The sequence below is a fragment of the Phacochoerus africanus genome, chromosome 9 (genome assembly GCF_016906955.1).
Source record: "Phacochoerus africanus isolate WHEZ1 chromosome 9, ROS_Pafr_v1, whole genome shotgun sequence".
Lineage (NCBI taxonomy): Eukaryota > Metazoa > Chordata > Mammalia > Artiodactyla > Suidae > Phacochoerus > Phacochoerus africanus.
In genome coordinates this window covers 82,824,140-82,849,039 of record NC_062552.1, presented here as the reverse complement: position 1 = coordinate 82,849,039, position 24,900 = coordinate 82,824,140, and the positions used below count along the sequence as shown (strand labels likewise).

General features: G+C 39.2%; 1 protein-coding gene across 6 annotated transcripts in view; it reads right to left on the bottom strand.

The window, feature by feature from the left end:
- The window catches only part of SLC12A6 (solute carrier family 12 member 6), a 103,514-nt gene that overhangs the window by 37,379 nt on the left and 41,235 nt on the right, over nucleotides 1-24,900 (bottom strand). For 5 of the 6 annotated variants that reach the window (XM_047797724.1, XM_047797728.1, XM_047797725.1 and 2 more), the window contains one exon: nucleotides 5,809-5,853. The exons of the other annotated variant lie outside the window; for it this stretch is intronic. In XM_047797724.1, the coding sequence (XP_047653680.1) occupies nucleotides 5,809-5,853 (45 nt within the window). The remainder of the gene's footprint in view (nucleotides 1-5,808; nucleotides 5,854-24,900) is intronic. 6 annotated transcript variants of the gene reach the window in all.

Below are 24,900 nucleotides of genomic sequence, written 5' to 3'. Positions count from 1 at the left end.
GCTGGTTTGAGCTACACAGAACTAGACCAGTAAATATACTTAATCTTCCTTGGCACAGGTTTAGGTCCGAACAGCATGACTAAGTGAACATGAAAGGTTACTTCAAATGTTATACATTATGTTTTTGATTTTATAGTTTGACTCAACAGCCAAATAAGAGGCATACAACTGATTGCTCTATCTCTTAAGTGTACTGCTTTTTCTCTTTTACTAATTTATTTGTTGAAGAAACTATGTCATGTCTTCAGTAAAGTTTCTGATGGTCTAGATTTTGATGACAGCATCCATGTGATGCTGCTTTTCCCTATTTCCTATAAATTGGTAATTGGGTCTAGAGGCTTAACCACCTTCAGTATTTTTTATGGGACAGGAAGGAAAACTCCTTCATAGTGGTATTTTGATCCTCTATCAGGATTGGCTGACTTTCTGGTTGACTTTCTTTTTGAGATACTAGCAACTGTTGATGACTGATGCCTAGATCCATTAATTTATGAGGGGTTACAAAATGGTGATATGTTATTATTTTTCCATAATTAGCTGAAATATTTTTATAAAGAAACATTACGTCTAATTCACCATTTGGTTACCCACTCGTATAGTTAAAGGCAAGTTAAATACCTCATTCTTTCCCTTTATTGACTAATTCTCAGAATAATGAATTTGTTAACTAGATTACTCCAATGATAACAAGTTTTAAAAATTATCATTATGGGAATTCCCATAGTGGCTCAGCTGTTAACAAACCTGACTAGCATTCACGAGGACTTGGGTTTGATCCCTGGCCTTGCTCAGTGGGTTAAGGATCCGGCGTTGCCATGAGCTGTGGTGTAGGTCACAGATGTGGCTCGGATCCTGTGTTGCTGTGGCTGTGGTGTAGACCGGCGGCTACAGCTCCGACTGGAACCCTAGCCTGGGAACCTCCCTATGCCGTGGGTGCGCCCCTAAAAATACACATAAAAAATTATCATTATGAACTCATGAATTTAAATACTAGATATGTTTCAAATTAAATGCATTTTCTGGAGTTCCCATTGTGGCTCAGTGGTAACGAACCCAACTAGTATTCATAAGGATGTGGGTTTGATCCCTGGCCTTGCTCAGTCGGTTAAGGATCTGGCGTTGCCTTGAGCTGTGGCATAGGCCGGCAGCTGTAGCTCCAATTCAACACCTAGCCTGGGAACCTCCATATGCCATGGGTGTTGCCCTAAAAAGCAAAAAATAAAAAAAAATTTAAAAAAGAAAAAAAAAAAAGAAAATTATATACACAGTCAAAAGTTCATGTATCAAGTGTACAGCGTGATTGTTTATCACAACTGCAGTTTCACCCTTCCATACATTTCCTCAGCCTGACTGTGGATTTTGTAAGAGATGTGATGAGTCAGTGGGAACAGTAGATACATTAAAATAACTGCACCCTGTTGACAGGAAAAGCATTTAGAAGGTCTGAAAGATGCTATTATAAACTCCATTCAGCAGGCAAGACAATGGAAGCACGTTTTTCAACCTATTGGGAAAAATTATCCTAAATGAGATTTTTACAGAGGTCTGGCAAGATTTTAATTCAAGGTACCAATGCCTTTTCTGAGGAACTATCAGGTGGTTAGAAAACTTAAAATGTAAGCTTTCACTCTTTTGCAAACTCCAAGTTTTTCAAAATAAACCAGGCTTGTAAGTAGTTAAAGGTACTTAGGATGGGAGACAGAGGATGATAATTATTAACAGCATGAGAAAAAAGGAGAATATTATCTGACCTAATGAACCCAGTAATGACCTAATAAATGACCTAATGAAGCCAGGGTAGCAGGATGGACTTACCTAAGAATCTAGCTAGGAGACTGGATAAATTTCCAGATTTATTTAAAAGTGAATGCAATTGAAGGCTGCCAAATGAGATTAATGTCTGGAATAGTCTCTTTGCAAATACTTTTAAGGTTTTTAGCTAATGTTGATTAAGAGAACGCTTCATAATCACATACTATTTCTTTTTGCCTACAATTAATTAATTTATTATTATTATTATTATTTTTACTACAAGTGCTTAATTGGAAACAAATCCCAGCTTAGTATCACTGGAATGGTACCAACTCCCTTGATTGTCTATTCCCCACCTCCATTACACATGTGTTCCAGCTCAGATGCTGAACTGCTCTCTAAAGGTCTCTACCTGTCAGGCATGTATCACAGACAGAAGCAATTTAACAGTTTAGGGGGAAAACGTACTATTCATGATCTACCAAAATTTTCTGATGAAATCTTAATCATTCCTGATCCAAAGAAAAATTTTATATACAGACTAATCTTGAAAAGTTTAAATGAACCGGAGTTCCTGTCGTGGCACAGTGGAAACGAATCCGACAAGGAACCATCAGGTTGTGGGTTGGATCCCTGGCCTTGCTCAGTGGGTTAAGGATCTGCCGTTGCCATGAGCTGTGGTGTAGGTCACAGACGCCGCTTGGATCTGGTGTTGCTGTGCCTTTGGTGTAGACCAGCGGCTACAGCTATGATTAGAGCCCTAGCCTGGGAACCTCCTTATGCCACGGGTGTGGCCCTAAAAGGACAAAAGACAAAAAAAAAAAAAAAGTTTAAATGAACTATCTCAGAGTTTCTATTGTAGCTCAGTGGGTTACAAACCAGACTAGTATCCATGAGGATCAGGTTTGATCCCTGGCCTCACTCAGTAGGTTAAGGATCTGGAGTTGCTGTGAGCTGTGGTGTAGGTCGGCAGTTGTACCTCCAACTGGACCTCAGCATGAGAACTTACATATGCTTCAGGTGTGGCCCTAAAAAGTCAAAAAAAAAAAGGAACTATCTAATATAAAAGTTTAAAGAAGAGAATAGTGACAGCCCCAATACGACAAGGCCAGGACCCCTGGTGATCACATTTCTAGCCATATGTTCATGTTGAACCATTCAATTAACAACCATTTATTGAGTGTCTAAGGTGTCAGTTACTCTTCCGGCATATAAACTCACTCAAATGAATGAGAATTAAGACCAGAAAATTAAGTCCTTAACATAAAAGAGCAGATAAGGAGTATTCCAGTTTCTTGAACTAACACTCTGAATCTCTAATAAGCAAACAAGTCAAGTACTTTCTCTATTTTGGACTTTCTGATAGCTTCTATTTTCCACAGCTGCTTTGCATATATCCAAACAGCTAAAGTTCAGTAATATATAAATCAAAGTAAGCATCCTACGACAGACACACATGAAATGGCTCTTAAGGAGTTCCCATTGTGGCTCAGTGGAAACAAACCCAATTAGGAAGCAAGAGGTTATGGGGTTTCATTCCTGGCCTTGCTCAGTGGGTTAAGAATCTTGCATTGCCGTGAGCTGTGGTATAGGTCGAAGACTTAGCTTGGTTCTGACGTTGCTGTGGTGGTGGTGTAGGCTGGCGGCTACAGCTCAGATTGGACCCTTAGCCTGGGAACCTCCATATGCTGTAGGTGTGACCCTAAAAAGCAAAATAATAAAATAAAATGGCTCTTAATACATTTGAAAGTACTTAACTCACTAATAACTAAAGTGCTTAACTTGATAATTAAAAATGAGAGATTTTTATCTATTAGTTAAAGAAAAAAATTTAAGATGATAATATCTACTTTTGATGATAGGGAGTTGAGTAGATTCTTTATTCTTTATTAGGGGATTTAAGCTGATGTATCCTTTTGAAAAGAAATAAACCTTTTGACCAGGGAATCACACTGTTAGAAAAGTATCCTAAAAATATACAGGCAATGAGAACACAAACATATATGTAGAAGATATTCATTGCAACATAATTTGTAACAGTAAAAAACACTGGAAATAATTTAAATGCTCATGAATAAAATTACAGTGTAGGAATAAATGAAATACTATTCTACTACAAATAAATAAGTAGCTATTTATGTACTGATATGTCCAAGATAAAATATAAAGTAAAAAAAAAGGGAATCACAGAATAGTATGTTTAGTGTAACTTCTCCACTGATTAAAAAAAGGAAAAAAGAGTCATAGTATATAATATAAAAATGTGTAAAAATTTCTCTAAGAATTCACGAGAAAGTGTCAACAGCAAGAAACTTGGGGGGAGTAGAGGTGAGGTGGTATGGAGAAGGGACCTATTTTTTCATTTCATTTCATTTTTTTTTGGTCTATTTTAGGGCCACATAGGCAACATATGGAAGTTTCCAGGCTAGGGGTCAAATTGGACCTGCAGCTGCTGGCCTCCGTCACAGCCACAGCAAGGTGGGATCCAAGCCACATCTATTACCTATACTAAAGCTCACTACAATGCTGGGTCCTTAACCCACTGAGCAAGTCCAGGGACTGAACCTCATGTGTCCTCATGGATAACAGTTGGGTTTGTTACTGCTGAGCCACAACAGGAACTCCTGTCTGTCTGTCTGTCTGTCTACTTTTTGTATTGTATGACTTCCTCACTGGAGCATGGTTCATTTTCTTTCATTAAAAAACTTTTTTTTTTCCTTTGTCTTTTTGCCATTTTCTTGGGCCGCTCTCGTGGCATATGGAAGTTCCCAGGCTAGGGGTCTAATGGGAGCTGTAGCCACCGGCCTACGCCAGAGCCACAGCAACGCGGGATCCGAGCCGCGTCTGCAACCTACACCACAGCTCATGGCAATGCCGGATTGTTAACCCACTAAGCAAGGTCAGGGATCGAACCCACAACCTCATGGTTCCCAGTCGGATTTGTTAACCATTGCGCCACGACGGGAACTCCTAAAACACTTTTTTGACCACACCCGTAGCATGCAGAAGTTCCAGGGCCAGGGATCAAATCTGTGCCACAGCAGTGACCCAAACCACAGCAATGACATAACAGATCCTTAATCTGCTGAGCCACCAGGGAACTCAAGCATGTTTTATTTTTATATTTAAAAAAATATTTCAGTTCTGAGATGTGGAATTCTTGTCAACATACAAGCTTACTACTGGAGTTCTCTTGTGATACAGTGGTACAGGGTTAAGGATCTGGCTTTGTCACTGAAGTAGTTTGGGTTCAGTCCCTGGCCCAGAAACTTCCACATGCTGCAGCTGCAGCCAAAAAGAAAAAACAAAAAATTACAAGCTTACTGCAATTTAAGTGAATGATACCAGAAGAAATCAATTCATTTCCATAACTTATTTCACAGATAAGGAACTGGAACATCAATTTCTTTTTATTTATTTGTTTGCTTTTTTTTTTTTTAATCGCCACACCAACAGCATTTGGAAGTTCCCAGGCTAGAGGTCACATTGGAGCTATAGCTGCCAGCCTACGCCACAGCCACATGGGATTGAGCCACATCTGTGATCTACACCACACCTTATGGCAACACTGGATCCCCGACCCACTAAGCGAGGCCAGGGATCAAACCTGCATCTTTGTGGATACTAGTCTGATTCGTTTCTGCTGCGTCACAACAGGAACCCCGAACATCAGTTTCTTTGCCTCACTTAAGGTCATGCCTAAAGTATGAAGTACTTTCAGGAATTAAAATGAAGGTGATCACAAGATATTACAGGATATTATATTTTCATTTCAAAATTACCTTGGAAAAAAGATGCTCTCTTACAAAACTTAAAATCACAGACCATGTAAAATTACTTTTTAAAGTAACTAAATTGAGTCTTAGCCATCAATTGCAGAAGTAGATTCCTAAAACTCACCAAGTTGGGAATAGAAACAGCAGGGGAAAAAAAAGCTGAGAAGTGTGAAGCAGAAAAGGAGGACAGAAAATAGAATTAGAGAAGGGAATAATGTCTCTTAGTATAAGCACGAAAAGGGCGACTTTAGAGAGAGTCAGTCCCCAAGTAATACTATACCTAACAGCTGGCTGTGTTCCCCTGTGATGGAGTTCTGACTCGGGTCTGAAAAACAAACAATTGAAAAGAAAAGAAAAAAATGAATGACCAAAACAAATAATTTCTTAAAAATCAGCAACAAAAGTCAACCAAGGAAATAAGCAAAAGAAAGTTTTCTAATGCTCAAGAAACATTAATGAAGAGATACTAAAAGCAGAATTAAATATTATAAAAAATAACCCCACAGCTTCCTCAAAGTGTTAAAAGAATTACCTGTGAGCCATGGTATATACCCCGAAAGAATTGCAAACAGGGTCTCAGATACTGTACAACAATGTTTACAGCACCATTTTTCATCCAGCCTAAAGGTGAAAATAACATAAGTGTCCTCTAACAGAATGGATAAACAAAACATGGTAGCAATGGTCCCCAACTTACAATGGTTTGACTTAAGATTTTTGATTTTTATGATAGTGTGAAAGCAATACGCATTCAGAAAACATACTTTAAATTTTGTTCTTTTCCCATGCTGACAACATACAGTACGATAGTCTCTTGTGATGCTGGGCAGGGCAGAAGGGCCACAGCTCTCAGTCAGCCATGCAAGCAGGACCATTACGACCATTCTTTTTTCTTCTTCCAGTATACTATTCAATAAATCACAAGGTATCCAACATTTATTATAAAGTGAGCTTTGTAGGAGTTCCCATCGTGGCACAGCGGTTAACGAATCCGACTAGGAACCATGAGGTTGCGGGTTCGATCCCTGGCCTTGCTCAGTGGGTTAACGATCCGGCGTTGCCGTGAGCTGTGGTGTAGGTCACAGACATGGCTCGGATTCCGTGTTGCTGTGGCTCTGGCATAGGCTGGCAGCTACAGCTCCGATTAGACCCCTAGCCTGGGAACCTCCATATGCCGTGGGAGCGGCCCAAGAAATGGCAAAAAGACAAAAAACAAAAAACAGAAAACAAAACAAAAAAAAAACAAGCTTTGTGTTAGATGATTTGCTCAACTGTAAGCTAATGTAAGCATTCTGAACATGTTTAAGGTAGGCTAGGCTAGGAGTTCCCATTGTGTCTCAGTGATTAACGAACCTGACTAGGAACCATGAGGTTGTGGGTTCAATCCCTGGCCTTGCTCAGTGGGTTAAGGATCCGGCGTTGCCATGAGTTGTGGTGTAGGTTGCAGATGCAGCTCGGACCCCGAGTTGCTGCGGCTCTGGTATAGGCCGTTGGCTACAGCTCCGATTCAACCCCTTGCCTGGGAACCTCCATATGCCAGGGGATAGGCCCAAGAAATGGCAAAAAGACCAAAAAAAAAAAAAAAAAGAGGTAAGCTAGGCTAAGCTATGATGTTTGATAGGTTAGCTGTAGTAAATGCACTTCAACTTACAATATTTTCAATTTAGGAAGGATTTATCTGGACATAACCCCACTGTAAGTCAAAGAAGACCTATATATACATACGATGGGATATTATTCAACCATAAAAAGGAATCAAGTTCTGATACATGCTACAACATGCATAACCCTTGAAAATATTACTAAGGGAAATAAGGCACAGGCAGAAACACAAAGATTGTATGATTCCATTTAATATGAAATATTGGAGTTTCACAGTGGTTCAGTGGGTTAAGGATCCAGCATTGTCACTGCAGTGGCTTGGGCTGCTGCTGTGATCCGGGTTCAATTCCTGGCCCAGGAACTTCCACATGCCACTGATGAGTCCAAAAAACCCCCCAAAACCATTTATATGAAATATCTAGAAAAGGCGAATAGGCAAATTTATAGAGAAAGAAAATAGGTCAGAGGTTATCAAGGGGCTGGGAGTTGGGGGGAGAAGTTAGGAATGGGATATTATTGCTTAATGAGTTGTGAAAGAACTTAATCTAAAGTAGTAACTGGAGGATATAAAATGGCGAATCTCATCCGTGAGCTCTCAGCAAGACAAAACTTAAGGACTAAGAGGCTGATTTTCCATAAATGCCTGATTTACAGGAATTTTCTTGGCAAATGGGAGGTTGATCATAGGTTGTCTTACATCAACTTTTGGAAGTTTTGTCAAAGGCATGAACAAGAGATGATCCACATTGGGTTAGGCTCACAAAGTGGGCTGAAATGAGCTTTGTTTGTGTGACTAAACCAAGTCTATTCGCTAGGGAAGTTTTCAAGGCTGGTCTCTGTTTTTTATTTTAACTGACTCTAACTGAACCCTCTCTCTTTACATCTCATGAACATAAATAAAACCCCCAAACTTTCAATAGACTCATCTGTAGCTTGCTATGGTTTGCCTGTACCAAACTGCAGTTCCTCTGCTATTCCTGAATAAACTCATCTTTTCCAGCTTACCTCAGTTTACCTCTTTATTTAGGTCAACAGAGTACAGTTTCTGTTTGGGGCGATAAGAAATGTTGGTAATGACCGTACAGCATTGTGAACGTTATTATTGTCACTGGGAGCTCCCAAAGTGGCGCAACAGGATGTGTGGTATCTTGGGAGTGCTGGGACTCAGGTTTGATTCCTGGCCAGGCACAGGGTGCAGTGTTGCTGTAGCTGTGGCATAGGTTGCAACTGCGGCTCGGATCTAATCCCTGGACTGGGAACTCCATATGCCACAGGGTGGCCAAAAAAGAAGAAAAAAAATTAACGTTACTAAATTGTGCACTAAAAAACGGTTAAAATGGCAAGTTTAGTGTTACATATATTTTACTACAATAAAAAATAAAAAAATAGGAGTTCCCGTCGTGGCGCAGTGGTTATCGAATCCGACTAGGAACCATGAGGTTGCGGGTTCGGTCCCTGGCCTTGCTCAGTGGGTTAACGATCTGGCGTTGCCGTGAGCTGTGGTGTAGGTTGCAGACGCGGCTCGGATCCCGCGTTGCTGTGGCTCTGGCGTAGGCTGGTGGCTACAGCTCCGATTGGCCCCCTAGCCTGGGAACCTCCATATGCTGCGGGAGCGGCCCAAGAAATAGCAACAACAACAACAACAAAAAAGACAAAACAAAAAAAATTAAAAAAAATAAAAAAATAGTCACACAAATCTAACCAAACAATAGTAGTTCCATCAAGTAGAAGAATGATTCAGAATCTCTGATATGAGTTACATTTTCTCTTTAATGACAAAGGAACATGTGGCCATAATAGCTGCAAGTCAAGACTTAAGTAAAACAGTCATTACTACCAGCAGGTATGTTCTGCTTTAACTTTGACATAAAATGACTAAACTGGCTTTTATCTCTTTCTTCAGAAATCTGTAATAAAATTAGTGACAATAAACCAAATTCCTCATCTAGGAGATAGTGACAATTGCCATTTAACAAGCAAGCACTTGCTTATTTATTTTAAAAGCTTGAAAAGCTTTAGGGGATAAATATGGAAAGGACTCAGAGCTCCATTTTCCTTGGATTAACTCTCTTGAGATACTGGGGATTACATCTGAATTCCTTGAATATGTTTGGGGAATAAAAATAATTCCAGACTGGGGGGTCTGCGAATAATGGGAATAAAGTTACATCTTTGTTTTCACTAACTTCTAACAGAAATTGAGTATTTTCTCCAGATATGATGTAGGCAACAAACTACATAAAAATATCTGTGATAACCACAAATATCTAAAAATTTCATATCACATTATAGTTGTTGCATATATTTCATAATATCTTTGATGTCCAACACTACTTTGAAATTATGGTAGTTATTAGAATGGCTGCTAGGTTTGTTCAATACATTGATAAAGAAGCATTATAGATCACAAATTTAGTATTTTGATTATTTTACTATAACAGGGTTCTTTTTAACCCTATATAAATGTATTTAAATGTGTGTATTGTTTTACATATTGAAAAACTTATCCTGAATCTGTAGGTGTAAGATTACCAGAGTTGATCCAAGGAAAAACAAGACCAAGAATTATAATTTTAAAGAAAATTCAATTAACATTTTCCATGGTGTTTCTAAATTAAAAAGTATAAATATATATAATTAAATCTAACACTTTAAGCATCCCAGACAGAAAGAACCAATCAGAATACTTGGGTTTTCTGGGGTTTTTTTGGCTGCATCTGTTGCAGCACGCAGAAGTTCCTGGGCCAGGGATTGAACCCACACCACAGCAGCGAGCCGGGCAACTGCAATGACAACAGCAGATCCTTAAACTGCTGAGCCACATAAGAATTCCAACAAATTTTGATCTTATGTACGGTATAAAATAGAGTATACTCTACATACTTTAAAAAGGTAGAAGCCTGATTCCTGCAACTAAAGTTTTAAATGCTATGTATTTACTGATACAGTTTTAGAAGATCTTCTTCCCTAATTTGGTTTTAAAAAGAGAAATTAAGAGTTCCCGTCTTGGCACAGTGGAAACGAATCTGACTAGGAACCATGAGGTTGCGGGTTCGATCCCTGGCCTTGCTCAGTGGGTTAAAAATCCAGCATTGCTGTGAGCTGTGGTATAGGTCATAGACGAGGCTTGGATTCCGCGTTGCTGTGGCTGTAGTATAGGCCGGCAGCTGTAGCTCCGATTTGACCCCTAGCTTGGTAACCTCCAAATGCTGTGGGTATGGCCCTAAAAAGGAAAAAAAAAGAAAGAAAGAAAAGACGAATGCTTGAGTTAATGAGTGACCTAAGACACATAACACTACTGATGAAAGAGAAACGTTGGAGATAACAGTCTTGATGTTTGAGAACCTATGTTCATGCTTCTCAATACTCTGTAATTCTAACTTTCTTGTTCTAAAACAAAGTACGATGGCCTAAAACAAGTTACCTGAAATTGCCAGAAAATGTATCTATGAAAAAAAATAGAAAAATGTCTCAGGAAACTCAGACAGAATAGATATATATATATATATTTTTTTTTTTTTTTTGTCTTTTTGCCTTTTCTAGGGCCACTTCCTGCGGCATATGGAGGGAGGTTCCCAGGCTAGGGGTCGAATCGGAGCTGCAGCCACCGGCCTACACCGGAGCCACAGCAACGCGGAATCCGAGCCACGTCTGCAACCTACACCACAGCTCATGGCAACGCCGGATCCCCAACCCACTGAGCAAGGCCAGGGATCGAACCCGCAACCTCATGGTTCCTAGTCGGATTCGTTAACCACTGCGCCACGACGGGAACTCCAGAATAGATATATTTTTAAGGGGGAGTTTATAAATAACTTCTTAAAACGAATTACCTTCTATACTGCATAACATACTTTCTTGCCTTCTGAGCTGTGCATATATGATGTGTGTGCCTTTTTTAGCCAACCTGGAATTCTTCCTTTGAACAGCCTCCAACACAGTCAGCCCTCTGTTTCTGTGGATGTGAAACCCACGATTTTGGAGGGCCAACAGTACTACACCATTTTATATAAGGGACCTGAGCATCAAGCATCTGTGGATTTTGATATTCAAGTGGTGGTGGTGGGGTGTCTTGGAACCAACTCCACCTGGATTTTGAGGGATGACTGTATTTGAAATGAGCAGAAATAAGTCTTTTGTGTGGTTCCTCACATGTTCAACTTAGATTTTTGTCACAGAGCAATATTTACTAGATACGTATGTGGTAATATGAAAAGTAACCTGCAAGGAGTTCCCATCATGGCGCAGTGGTTAATAAATCTGACTAGGAACCAGGAGGATGCGGGTTCGATCCCCGGCCTCGCTCAATGGGTTAAGGATGCCGCATTACTGTGGCTCTGGCATAGGCCGGCAGCAACAACTCCGATTCGACCCTTAGCCTGGGAACCTCTCTATAAGACATGGGTGGGGCCCTAGAAAAGACAAAAAAAAAGAAAAAAGACAAAAAAATGGAGTTCCTGTTGTGGTGCAGTGGTTAATGAATCTGACTAGGAACCATGAGGTAATGGGTTTGATCCCTGGCCTTGCTCAGTGGGTTCAGGATCTGGTATTGCCATGAGCTGTGGTGTAGGTAGCAGATGCAGCGCGGATCCCGAGTTGCTGTGGCTCTGGCGTAAGCCGGTTGCTACAGTTCCAACTAGACCCCTAGCCTGGGAACCTCCATATGCGGTGGGTGCAGCCCTAGAAATGGTAAAAAGACAAAAAACAAAAAAACAGAAAAAAAAGAAAGAAAGAAAAGTAACCAAGAGTATGCAAATAAATGCTTCATTAATATATGTAAAAGCTGGAGTTCCCGTCGTCGTGGCACAGTGGTTAACAAATCCGACTAGGAACCATGAGGTTGCGGGTTCGGTCCCTGCCCTTGCTCAGTGGGTTAATGATCTGGCTTTGCCGTGAGCTGTGGTGTAGGTTGCAGACGCGGCTTGGATCCCGCGTTGCTGTGGCTCTGGTGTAGGCCAGTGGCTACAGCTCCGACTTCACCCCTAGCCTGGGAACCTCCATATGCTGCGGGAGCGGCCCAAAGAAATAGCAAAGACAAAAAAAAATTATATATAAATATATAAATATATATAATTATAAATAATTATATATAAACATAAATATATAAAAATATATATTTATATATTATTATATATATAAATATATATACTTTATATATTATTACATATATATAAATATATATATTTATATATATATATTATTATATATATATGTAAAAGCTGAAACAGGGGCAAATCTAAGAGTACACAAGGTCATGAACTGACAAGAATGAAACCAGCCATACCTGTAAAAATCACGATTGGTAAATAGATTCAAGGTGAAGGGCATTTCTGGGCAAGCAATCCCAATTGTATAGTCAAACACAGTAACAGTGCTCTGAGATAAGTCTGGGCACCTTTCTATTGTCCTGTGTCTGAACTCTTCCATTTAACATTTTTCCTGCATTTGTTACTAAGGAGGGCACACCCAAGTTTGCCTAATATTGGGAGTTGTCCTAAATATTACTCAAAATGACACTTGTTTTAACCAAATTACTTCCTGTAAAGGGAACAATCTGTCAACAACATAACTGTTTTAACCCTTTGATGGCCTTCCTAAATTAAGGTACTCCTAGGTCATAATACAGCTAGTTTGTATATGAAAGCCTGTGATATTCTACAGACAAAATGGTAGTTCAAATGAAAACTAGAAACATATACCTGTTCACAACAGGTAAATGCCATCCAAAAATGAGCTGAAAATACTTCCTTGTAACAGTAATGATACAGCAGTTTTACAAAATGGGCACTTGCTCAATATAGTTTATCCTGGGTAAATGGTAAAGTAGGGAGATTTTTATTTAGTTACTTGCCATGTGCCTTGGAGAAGAGAGAGAAAAAAGTGATTGTGGGTGGTATTCACTTGCAAAACTGCCTCTATAAATAGCTTTTCTGAAAAGCCTTATTATCTCCCTCAGTTTGCCCACAGCAGTAGTCTTTTTCTGAATTTCCTTTCATAGTCATTTCACCATTCTTTCAGAGAATTTGAAGCAAATAAAAGCTAGCCTGTGTCTTGCATCTAAAACTCAGTGTAGGTTTTAGTCTTCATTTAAGATAGAATTGGTAACTTCATTAATAACACAATCAATAGTGGAAACCACTACCTAATAATTCAGAAAAAGAAGTATGACCAAGGGCATATTCATCACAGCACTTAGCTTATTATGCTACTGTCTGTATTATCCAGACATATAACAAAAAATACGTCAGGATACTAAAATACCTGAAATCACCAGTACTTTTTTTTTTTTTTTCTTTCTTGGCCTTGCCTGAGGCATGTAGAAGTTCCGGGCTAGGGAGTAACCAGACCACAGCAATGACAAACCAATGACAAACCGTATCCTTAACCCAATGAGCCACCAAGTGACTCCTGAAATCACCAGTCTTAACAGCATTTGTAATTTTCTGGAATTCAACATTAAAAACAAAAAAACCAAAGCAGCACTGTCACCATAAGAAACCATCTCAGTAGAGGAAAGGAACAAATCAGGAGTTTGGGGTTAACACATACACACTATTATATATAAATCAGATAATCAACAAGGACCTACTGTATAACACAGAGAACTCTACTCAATAGTCTGTGTTAACCTAAATGGGAAAAGAATCTTGAAAAGAAAGGATATACGTATATGCATAACTGGATCACTTTGCTGTATACCTGAAAATAACACATTGTAAATCAACTACACTCCAACATAAAATAAAAATTAAATTTAAAAAAGAAAGAGGCTGGAGAGCCTGTTCTCCCTACCAGTCCCCACCCCCACCTCTCTCCACCATGTGAGGATAAAGCAAGAAAGCATCCACCTGTGAGCCAGAAAGAGAATCCTAGCCTTAATATGATCATAATGGCATTATAGTTTCAGATTTTCATCCAGAAACATGAAGAAGAAATGTCTGTTAAGAAACAAAACAAAACTCAAAAACCAAAACACCAAAACCAAAAACCATTCTGACTCAGAATTATGCAAAGATGATTAAAGATAGAACCAAACCAATGGCAATTACTCTAAGAATCACATTTATTGGATTTAGCCTCTCTATATGGGTAGGTTCTAATTTGGGTGGGAAATTTAAGAGGGAAAACAAGTTGAAATAAGGTAAAATCTGAAAAGCCTATCCTCTTTGTACAGATTCTGAATTGACTGCAATGAGACTAGACAGACCTAAAAAAATTTACATGTGATTAACTGGGTTTAAATAAACAGATGGGTAAAAAAAAAAAAAAAAGCTGGCAATTTTAAGTAAAGTAATTACACAATAAGATGGAAATGTAAAGCAATGCATACCAAAAGTTATTTATGTTTCTAGTGTACCCCTAAAAGGAAAGATAACTGATCCTTATTTGACTGCAATTAATGAATTTTTAATATAATAAGAATTTCTAAAAAGATATTTAGTGTCTACTGCTGCCAAAAAAAAAAAAAAGACAGTTTCTGCTGGAATTTAAGTTTAGTCCATACGCTCTGCCCTGTAACTGATTTGTGTAGACAGCTAACCATGGAGAGAATATGCTATGCAGAGTTCCTTCCTGCTTTGGTGCAGTAGTTCAGGTTGATGAGGAGGCATGGGTTTGATCCCTGGCCTGGTGCAGTGGGTTAAAAGATCCTGCATGGCCACAGCTGTGGTGGAGGTCACAGTTGCAGTTTGGATTCAATCCCTAGCCTGGGAACTTCCATATGCCACAAGTTCGGCCACTAAAAAGAAAGAAAGAAAGAATATGCTGTGGTAGCAGCATTGAACCATGGACTGTACTTTGTATACAGTGCATATTCCTTATTATTAATAGGGATTTGTAACAACATTGAGCTAATATGATATATTATGATATATATGATATATATTATAAATATATATGATATATATATATCATATATAAATATGATATATATTAAGTAAAATGCATAAAATAAGAAATAGAGTTCCCACTGTAGTGCAATGGGATCAGAGGCATCTTGGGAGTGTTGTGACACAGATTTGATCCCCAGCCTGGCATAGTGGGTTAAGGATTGGGCATTGTCACAGCTGCAGTTTAGGTCACAGATGCAATTTGGATCTGATCCCTGGATCAGGAACTCCATACGCTACATGAAGCACATGCACAGCCAAAAAAGAAACAATATGTATATATACATGCATAAACTATATTTCAATATTTTGAGAAGCATGGTTTATTGCCAAGAACTCTTTTGTGTCATGATAAGGCAGAAGGAGAGCTATAAAATAAAAACAAATGCAAAAAGAAAAAGTTCTGTCAAAAAAAAAATTGGGGAGTTCCCATCATGGCTCAGCAGAAACGAACCTGACTAGTAACCATGAGGATGTGTATTCAACCCCTGGCCTTGATCAGTGGGCCAGGGATCCGGCGTTGCCCAGAGCTGAGGTGTAGGCCCACAGACACAGCTCAGATCTAGTCTTGCTGTGGCTGTGGTGTAGGCCGGTGGCTGCAGCTCCCATTCGACCCCTAGCCTGGGAACCTCTATATGCTAGGGGTGCAGCCCTTAAAAATGCAACAACAACAAAAAGAGGGATTTGGGGAGAAAATGATTTGGACCAGAAACGCTAAGTAAATTTGGCAAATCTATTTTAACAGCCAAGTAGATTTCTATAATGTTCAATTTTTCAAATCCTTTAATAAATTAATGGCTGCCTAGCTAATCTCCAAAGAATATAATATTCAATATTCCTAAATAAATCAGAAGAGAAAACTTGTCTTACATCAAACACCCCATGTAATTACTGTTCTATGGTATATACTCCAGGAAATGTTCAACAAATTCATGTCATTATACTAAGGTTAATTTAAAAGATAACTCCTTTAATCATCATCTCCATTTACTCAGCAATATGCCCATGAAATCAATATTTTCCAAATATGCCTAGTCAAAAGAATCATCTAGAATATTTACTAAACTACAAGTTCCTGGCTCACATAACTAACCCTAATGACTCGATCTCATGGGGGGAACCTGAGATTCTACAGCTTTATGAAGATCCCTAGATAACTCTTATAAAGCTTAATTTATTCATTCATTCAACCATCTATTTAAATATCTGAGTGATTAATAAGTCAAAGGCATTGTTCTATGTGCCAGGGATAGAGCAGTAAATAAGAAAGACAAACATTGTTTCACACAGATATGGGAAGATAAAGAATAAAAAGAAAATTAAGAATCAAGATTATTTTCTTTATAACACTTATCCTAATCCAAAATTAAGGGAGTTCCCTGGTGGCCTAGTGGTTAGGGATCCAGCATTGTCACTCCTGTGGCTGGGGTTGCTGCTGTGGCACAGGTTTGATCCCTGGCTCAGGAACTTCTGCATATCACAGTGTGGCAAAAAAAAAAAAAAAGGGAATGCAGAGGCTATTTTGGATTGGGTAGGCAAAGAATGACCTTTCTGAGGAGGTAACATTTAAGACAAGACCTGTATGCAAAGAAGACAAACACGAGAGAACCTGATAAACAATGATCAAGGCCCAAGAGCACCTATGCAAAGGCCTTAAAATGGGAATAAGTATGGTATGTCTTGGGAAACATTAATGTGGCTAAAACACAGTGAGTAGGAGAGAGGCTTTTTTTTTTTTTTAAAGGTCAATAAATTGAGTAACAAATATATCGTGTAGTACTGCAGACCACAGAGTGTGAAGTTTATTCTAAAAATGATATGAAATAATTGGAAGGTTTTAAATAGCAGCATGAAAGGTTTGATTAATTTTTTATAAGATGGAGGCTGTTGGTTGAAGAATCAATTGGGAAGGGAGCAAGAGAAGAAATGGGGGAACCAACTAGGAGTGTACTGCAGAAAGCTGAGAAAGGTATGATGATGATTGTAATGAAGACAGTGGAAACTGAGAGGCTGATGATAACTTCTGGAAAGAGAGCTCATGAGTTAGTCTTCAATGGTAATGTCACTTTAAATTTGGTAGTTCTTTACATTTTTTCAATCAATAAATACTTCGTGAGCACCTTCTCTAACCGAAACACTGTTCTAATTACTAAAAATGTAGTAACAAAATCCCTGCCATCTAAGAGTTTACATGTTAGTGGGGAAGAGACAGACAATAAAAAAACAACATATGCAGTATGAGTAATAAGAGTTACAAAACAAAAAAGAAAAGCAGAGTAAGAATAGAAAGGATTAGTGAGGGGACGGCTTGTGTGCTGATTTATAGTTCAGAGACTGAATCTAAAAAAGGTTTCCCAGATAATGCGACATTTGACCAGAAACTAGAAGTGAAGCATCTAGCCATACAATTATCTGTAGGAAGAACACTGCAGGGAGAGGCAACAGTTAGTGCAAAGACCTGAGGCAGTACACGTTGGCACATTCAATAAGCAGCAAGGATGCTAAGTTACCAGAGGAGCAGGGTGAAAGTGTTAAGATAAGGGATAAGAGATGGAGGTGTGTGTTGGGGAAGGGAGCACAGACCATGTGGGGCTTTGCAGGAAACAGTAAGAACTTTTGATTTTACTTTGAGTGAGCTAGAAATCCATTGGAAGGATTTGATTTATATTTTAACATGACTACTCTAGCTATTGTCTGGACAACAGATTGCAGGAAGGCAAGTGAAGAAGTAGAAAATAGAAGGCTTTTGTGATGGTTCCAGAAAAGATAACAGTAGTGTGGATCAGCTCAGAAGTATGGAGGCACTGAGAAGTGATCAGATGCCGGGCATGTTTCAATGAAAAGATTCACAAGATGAGCATGCTGACAGATTGGATATGGGGTAAGAGAGAAAGAAAGGAGTCAAAAATTGTTTTCCATAGCAGTTAGATGAACAGAGATGCCATGTACTGAGTTGTGGAAGCCTGGGAGAAAAGGGGCAATGGTGATGAATGCTGCTGTCAAAGGGGTGAAAGGAGGCCCCCTTTGACAGTTATACAGCTGTCCTGGAGCAAACGTGAGGCATAATGAAAGCAGAACACAGGATTTGCAAGCAGATAAAGCTCAGGTGAGGTCCTAGCTCTACCACACACTATTCACGTAACTCTGGTTACATGATATGATACTTCTTCACCCTAATTTACTATCTATGCAACAGGAATAATACCACACCACAGAAAATTACTGTGAGGGTTAGAGATGGAAGATACTCATTAAGTGGTAACTATTAAGATAACTGAGATGAGCATGAAATGATCCTCAAGAGAAATTAAAATTATAGTGTTATAAATAATCAAGGTAAAAATTAGAATTTAGGTAGCTGAGGACACTTCTTGGAACCTTAAACATTTTGCAACTATACTATGGTACTGAGGGAAATATAAAAGTAATGTAGGTGAACCCTTGGGTTCAGTGACTTAAAATTGTATAGTCATGGGATGTTAATAGTTTTTTTTTTTAATTTTTATTTATTTATTTTTGCTTTTTAGGGCCACACCCATGGTGTATGGATGTTTCCAGGCATGGGGGTGGAATCGGAGCTACAGCTGTCGGCCTACACCACAGCTCATGGCAACACCAGATTCCTGACCCACTAAGCAAGGTTGGGGATTGAACCCACATCCTCATGGATACTAGTCAGATTCACTTCTGCTGCACCACAACTGGAACTCCAGGATATTAATGGTTTGAGTCACCCAATTTATTTCAAAACTTGATACATTTATAGTTTTGACTAAATATGCATTAACATATGATTTGAAAATTTTTTTTTGTCTTTTTAAGGCCCCACCCATGGTATATGGAAGTTCCTAGGCTAGGGGTCCAATTGGAGCTACAGCTGCCAGCCTACACTACAGCCACAGCAATGCCAGATCTGAACTGTGTCTTTAACCTACACCACAGCTCAGGGCAACACGAGATCCTTGACCCACTGAGCGCAGCCAGGGATTGAACCTGTGTCCTCATGGATGCTAGTCAGATTTGTTTCCACTGAGCCATGACAGGAACTCCTGAAAATTTTTAGATAAAATAATTACAACAGTTAATTGCCCAGAAGTGCCTTACCATGTTCCCTGTACAAGCTTATTAATGACTCCAACTCAAATAATAATAATTTAATTCAGTAAGTTTTAAAGACATCTAAGACTGTTAGATACTGTGAGGAATTAAAAAATGAGTATAAGATGTTTTCTGACATTAAGAAGCTCATAGGAGTTCCCGTCGTGGCGCAGTGGTTAACGGATCCGACTAGGAACCATGAGGTTGTGAGTTCGGTCCCTGCCCTCGCTCAGTGGGTTAACGATCCGGTGTTGCCGTGAGCTGTGGTGTAGGTTGCAGACGTGGATTGGATCCAGCGTTGCTGTGGCTCTGGTGTACACCGGTGGCTGCAGCTCCGATTCAACCCCTAGCCTGGGAACCTCCATATGCCGCGGGAGTGGCCCTAGAAGAGGCAAAAAGACAAAAAGACAAAAAAAAAAGAGGCTCATAATCTGGTTGAAGGGTCAAATTTGACACACACACAAAAAATGTCTCCCTCATCCCAGGCATGAGAACATAAAGACAAACCCATAGGGTTATGGAATCCAACAGTCAGGGGTCAGAAGAGTTGAGAATAATATTAGGAAGAGATAGAGATAAAGATCATCTAGGAGTTCCCGTCGTGGCGCAGTGGTTAACGAATGTGACTAGGAACCATGAGGTTGCAAGTTAGATCCCTGGCGTTGCTCAGTGGGTTAAGGATCCAGCGTTGCCGTGAGCTGTGGTGTAGGTTGCAGAGGCGGCTCGGATCCCGCACTGCTGTGGCTGTGACGTAGGTCGGCAGCTGCAACTCCGATTCAAGCCCTAGCCTGGGAATCTCCATATGCTGCAGGAGCGGCCCTAGAAAAGCCAAAAAGACAAAAAAAATAGAAGATCACCTACTTAGGATAGTAAATATGGTTTTGTTTTTACTATCTGCAAAGTTTAGTAATCAAACTATTTCATTTTTTGTTATTTTTATATTTTTGATTACTTCGATAAGAATACAAGCATTCATACATATTTACCATAATTTTACATTAAAATAAATTAAATTCATCTGTTTTAAATATCTTACCAGGTTTTAACTGTGATTTTAGATGATCAGGATATGATTCCATCTTCTCCCTAACACCCCTGGCATTAACTCTGTTACCTGAGGGGAAAGCACTTTATCAAACAGAATTCTTATATCTGTGCTAGAGTATCTGTAACATCTCTTCAAAACTTGATGATCTCTTTTATAACAGACTCGAGAGCCTCTGCTTGGCAACAGTATCTAGCAAGATTAATATCATTTACATTACATCTATTTTTAGTTTATATCTTATTTATAGAGTGGAGAGCCCGCTGGTATTTCATTTGGTGATAAAGTTTTCTGCAGAAAGAAAACCAGAAAAGCTGTGACTCAATTTAAGAAAAAAAAATTGAATGCAAAAATGAAACACAAAAATGGAAAGATTATAAAGGTCATATCTAAGTGACTCAATTTAGATAAAATTTCCTACTATCTTAATTAAACCTGCACAGCAACCCTGTGAAAAAGAATTATTCCAGGAGAAACCAGTTCAGAAAGCTAAAATGATTTGCCCAAGGTGGTAAAGCAATAACCTTCTCTTTTGGACCTTTGCCTTTAGTGTTGCAAAGGTCCAAAGGAGAAGAGCAACAAGGACTGGGGCAGTAGGAGATTTAAGTAAAACTTTTAAAAACCTTAAAAAGTCAAGGAGAACTCAAAATCATAGGAGAGGAATAAACACAGCACATTTCTGGGATCATTTGCTTGGAAGGTTTGGCCTCTATAAGGAAATGTCTTGGATATCTAAGGGAGATGAAAAACAACTAAAATCTGTGTGGAAGTTACAAACAAAAGTAGTATATTACATAAGAAAACATGAGTGTGATATGCAAATGAAATGAATACCAGATTTACCAGATAGGCAGGCACAATCATTATTAGACCACTATAATTCTTCCATGTGCCAACACACATCTCTAGGATAGTAGTAATAGATGGTTTTTATTTAATTCAACCAATACTCTGAATGCTTACTCTATGTTAGGCAATGTGCTAGTACTACAGATACCAAAAAAGTAACCCTTTGTTCTCAAGAAGTTTGGAGAGGAAATACATAAACAATTATGAAAACAATAAAAATAACTGTTATAATAGAGGTGCAAATACTACGGAAAGCAAAAAGGAAGGATGATAAAATTAAGTGGAGGTCAGGGATGGTGTCAAGGGGATAACTAAGTTAAATTTTGAAGTATGGGTAGTTCATCAAAAAGCAGAATGGGGGAGTTCCTGTCATGGCTTAGTGGTAACGAACCCAACTAGTATCCATGAGGACAAGGGTTCAAACCCCGCCTTGCTCAGTGGGTTAAGGATCTGGCATTGCCATGAGCTGTGGTATAGGTCACAGATGTAGCCTGGACCCGAGTTGCTGTGCCTGTGATGTAGGGCAGCAGCTACAGCTCAGATTCTACCCCTAGTCTGGGAACTTCCTTCTATATCCTGCAGGTGTGGCCCTGAAAAAAAAAAAAAAAAAAAAAAAAAAAACAAAAGCCAAAAACAGAATGGGTGAAAAAAACAAAAATCCCAAAATTAAAAAGTTTAGGAGTTCCTGTTGTGGCTCAGTGGAGTAAGGACCCAACATTGTCTCTGTAAGGATGAGGGTTCAATCCCTGGGCTTGCTCAGTGGGTTACAGATCCAGTGTTGCTGAAAGCTGTGGTTTTGGCTGCAGATGCAGCTCAGGTTAAGCATTGCTGTGGCTGAGCTGTAGGCCGGCAGCTACAGCTCTGATCTGACCCCTGACCCAGGAATTTCTGTATGCCGCAGGTACGGATGTAAAAAGCAAAGAAAAATTTAAATTAAAATGTAAAAAATGGAAAAAAAAACACACAAAGCAGAATGGGTGAGAGAAAATGGACAAGGAGAGAAATTCTAGTCAGAGGGATTGATAATGAAGACATGGCTAATAGAGAAGTTCTGGAAATAAAACAGAAAACATAGACCCAATAATATACCTGCATATAATATTAGGTATACCTAATATGTAACAATATATATTATTCTACAATATCAGTCATATAAATGTTTTGCATGTGACATATATATTTCCTAATTGATGGAAAAGAAAAACAAATTTTTAAAAAGGATTTAAGGAGTTCCCGTCATGGCACAGTGGTTAACGAATCCAACTAGGAACCATGAGATTGCAGGTTGGATCCCTGGCCTTGCTCAGTGGGTTAAGGATCCAGCGTTAACGTGAGCTGTGGTGTAGGTTGGCATCTACAGCTCCGATTAGACCCCTAGCCTGGGAACCTGCAAGTGACAAGGGAGCGGCCCAAGAAAAGGCAAAAAGACAAAAAAAAAAAAAGGATTTAAAAAGTGGGTAAGATAAGTAGCACCAGTCAGCATATGTGTTTCCAACTTTTGATTCTTCCCTTCATCAAATCCAGTCAATTGCGGCTTCCATACTAAACTCTTTTTTCCATTGTACCACCATCATTTAGAAACTCATTCTTCACTGCTTGGACCATTAAAATAGTTCAATTATTCTCCCTGTCACTGATTATCTCATCTTCAAAAAATATTGCTTTTACCCTTTATTAATTCTGCCTTTTTTTAAAAAAACAAAACAAATACTTCCAAAGATCCCTTGAGTAATAGTGCCAGGAGTGCCCAAGCATTCTGTAAAGACAAGACTATTCTTACTTCTTATTTATGTATGACCTGATATCATGTGTTGGGTACTGATTTAAGTTCCTCCAAGGAAAGGAAAGAGCTGCCTGTGCAGGCTCTATCTCCACTCCTACTGTGAATTTTCAGGCTGGATGTGGTAGAGGGAATGGTGGTGATAGCAGAGGCTAATGGCTTAAAGAGCCATAAATAGACCCTGGTTTACTTTTTTGAATCCCCTGGCTTATAGGATGAACTCCAAAAACTTAATCCTGGCTTTCAAGTTCCTTTATAATCTAGCACTAAATTACTCCTCTCTGACCTTTCCATATGCTGTTTTTAGTTATGAACCCTCTGCTCCACACTCTCTGGAATGCTTTGCGAGCCCTCATCTTTCAATTTTTCCCTGAAAATTCCTTCTCTTTCATCTCCACTTACCTGACTTCTACATCCTTCAAGGCCCAATTAAAGTGCTTTCCTCTTCCTTAGCCGTACCCTGGGGCTCAATTTTCTAAATGGTTTAATCTTCCTCTGAAACATTAGGTATTTGCTGCCTTGTATTATCTTTTAATTAATCAACAACAAATATTTACTAAGCACCTATACGTGCCAGACTACGTGCTTGGCACCGGGGGATACAGAGAGATGAAAAGAACTCAGTAGCTACCCTTAAGCTACTGAGTAAGACAAGTAATTACAACAGGGTGCTTAAAGTACTACAGTTGAAGTACAGAAGAAGAGATATGGCAGTGTGTATATTATATCACAAAGTCAAGAAGGCAAGAAGTAATGTTTGAGCTCAGTCTAAAAGGAATAGCAAGCGTCTGCTTGGTAACTGGAGGAAAGCACATTCCAGGGAGATGAAACGAATGTGTGGAAACAATGACGACATTCAAGAACATCTTCTATGGTGTTCAGTACGTGTGAGTGATAGACAAGGAGGGGTTAAGTTAGGATGTTCTAGATGATGAAGGTACATGCATGGCTTGCTAAGCAGTATAGGCTTTATTCCATGGACAATGGGGAGACATTACAGGGTTAATTTAAATGGGGAAGGAAAAGGATGAGACATATCCTAGAAAATTCTTCTGAAGTGACTGTAATGGATGGCTTAGGAGGAATGACAAGGACCATCCTGAACCAGGGTAGCTACAGTGAGAACATGGAGATGGGGAATGCTTTGAGAAATATTAGGGAGACTAAATGAGCAATGACCGGTGAAAGAGAGAGGGAAAGTGGGGGAAAGAGACAATAACTTAGTACACTGAGGGGAAAGATTCAATAAAAAAGCAGACAACAGAGAGAGGAAGCAAGAAAGGCTCACAGCACACTGTACAGGTAAGTACTGAATAAGACACAGTAAGAAGGTAAAGGATAGATGTCAGTACAGATGGTGGTAAGAATCTGAGAAGAGGTGTTTTCTAAATAACAGCTTACTCTGTGAAGTAGAAGTTCAGTCATATGCTGAATATAAGAGAATGGAAGACTGTGGGCCTAATGAGCATTTTAAGTTTTGTGAAGAACTTAGAGAAAGGAGTTTAACTAGGATCACATAAGAATTTCTTTTTCCTTTTCTTTTTTAGGGCCATACCTGCGGCATATGGAAGTTCCCAGGGTAGGGGTCAAATAGGAGCTGGAGCTGCCGGCCTATGCCACAGGCACAGCCCAATCAGAGCTGCATCTGTGACCACAGCTTGCAGCAATGCTGGATCCTTAACCCACTGAGCAAGGCCAGGGATAAAACATGCATCCTCACAGACACTCTATTCATTTCTTAACCTGCTGAGCCGCAACAGGAATTCCAGGGTCACAGAAGAATTTCTGAATAGAGTAAACAGTACAATTGAGATTGGAAATGGTGGATTTGTAATAGCACTAATTTTCATAGCTGTGAGATATCCCCATCTCCCCACCCCCTCTAGCACCGTAGCTGCCAAGATTAAAAATGAGAAAAGGAAATAAATAAAATTTTTTTTAAAAAGAAAAGGGAATAAGAGGAGGCCCAGTGAGTCAACTAGGGGTCAGGGGGATGGACAGGGTCCTATCAGCCCCTTTTAAGTGTTTTGAGGGAGAGAACTTTGTTTTAACATTGCTATGACAACCAAAACTTTATGTAACATAGAGCTTTGCAGATGCTATAAAATG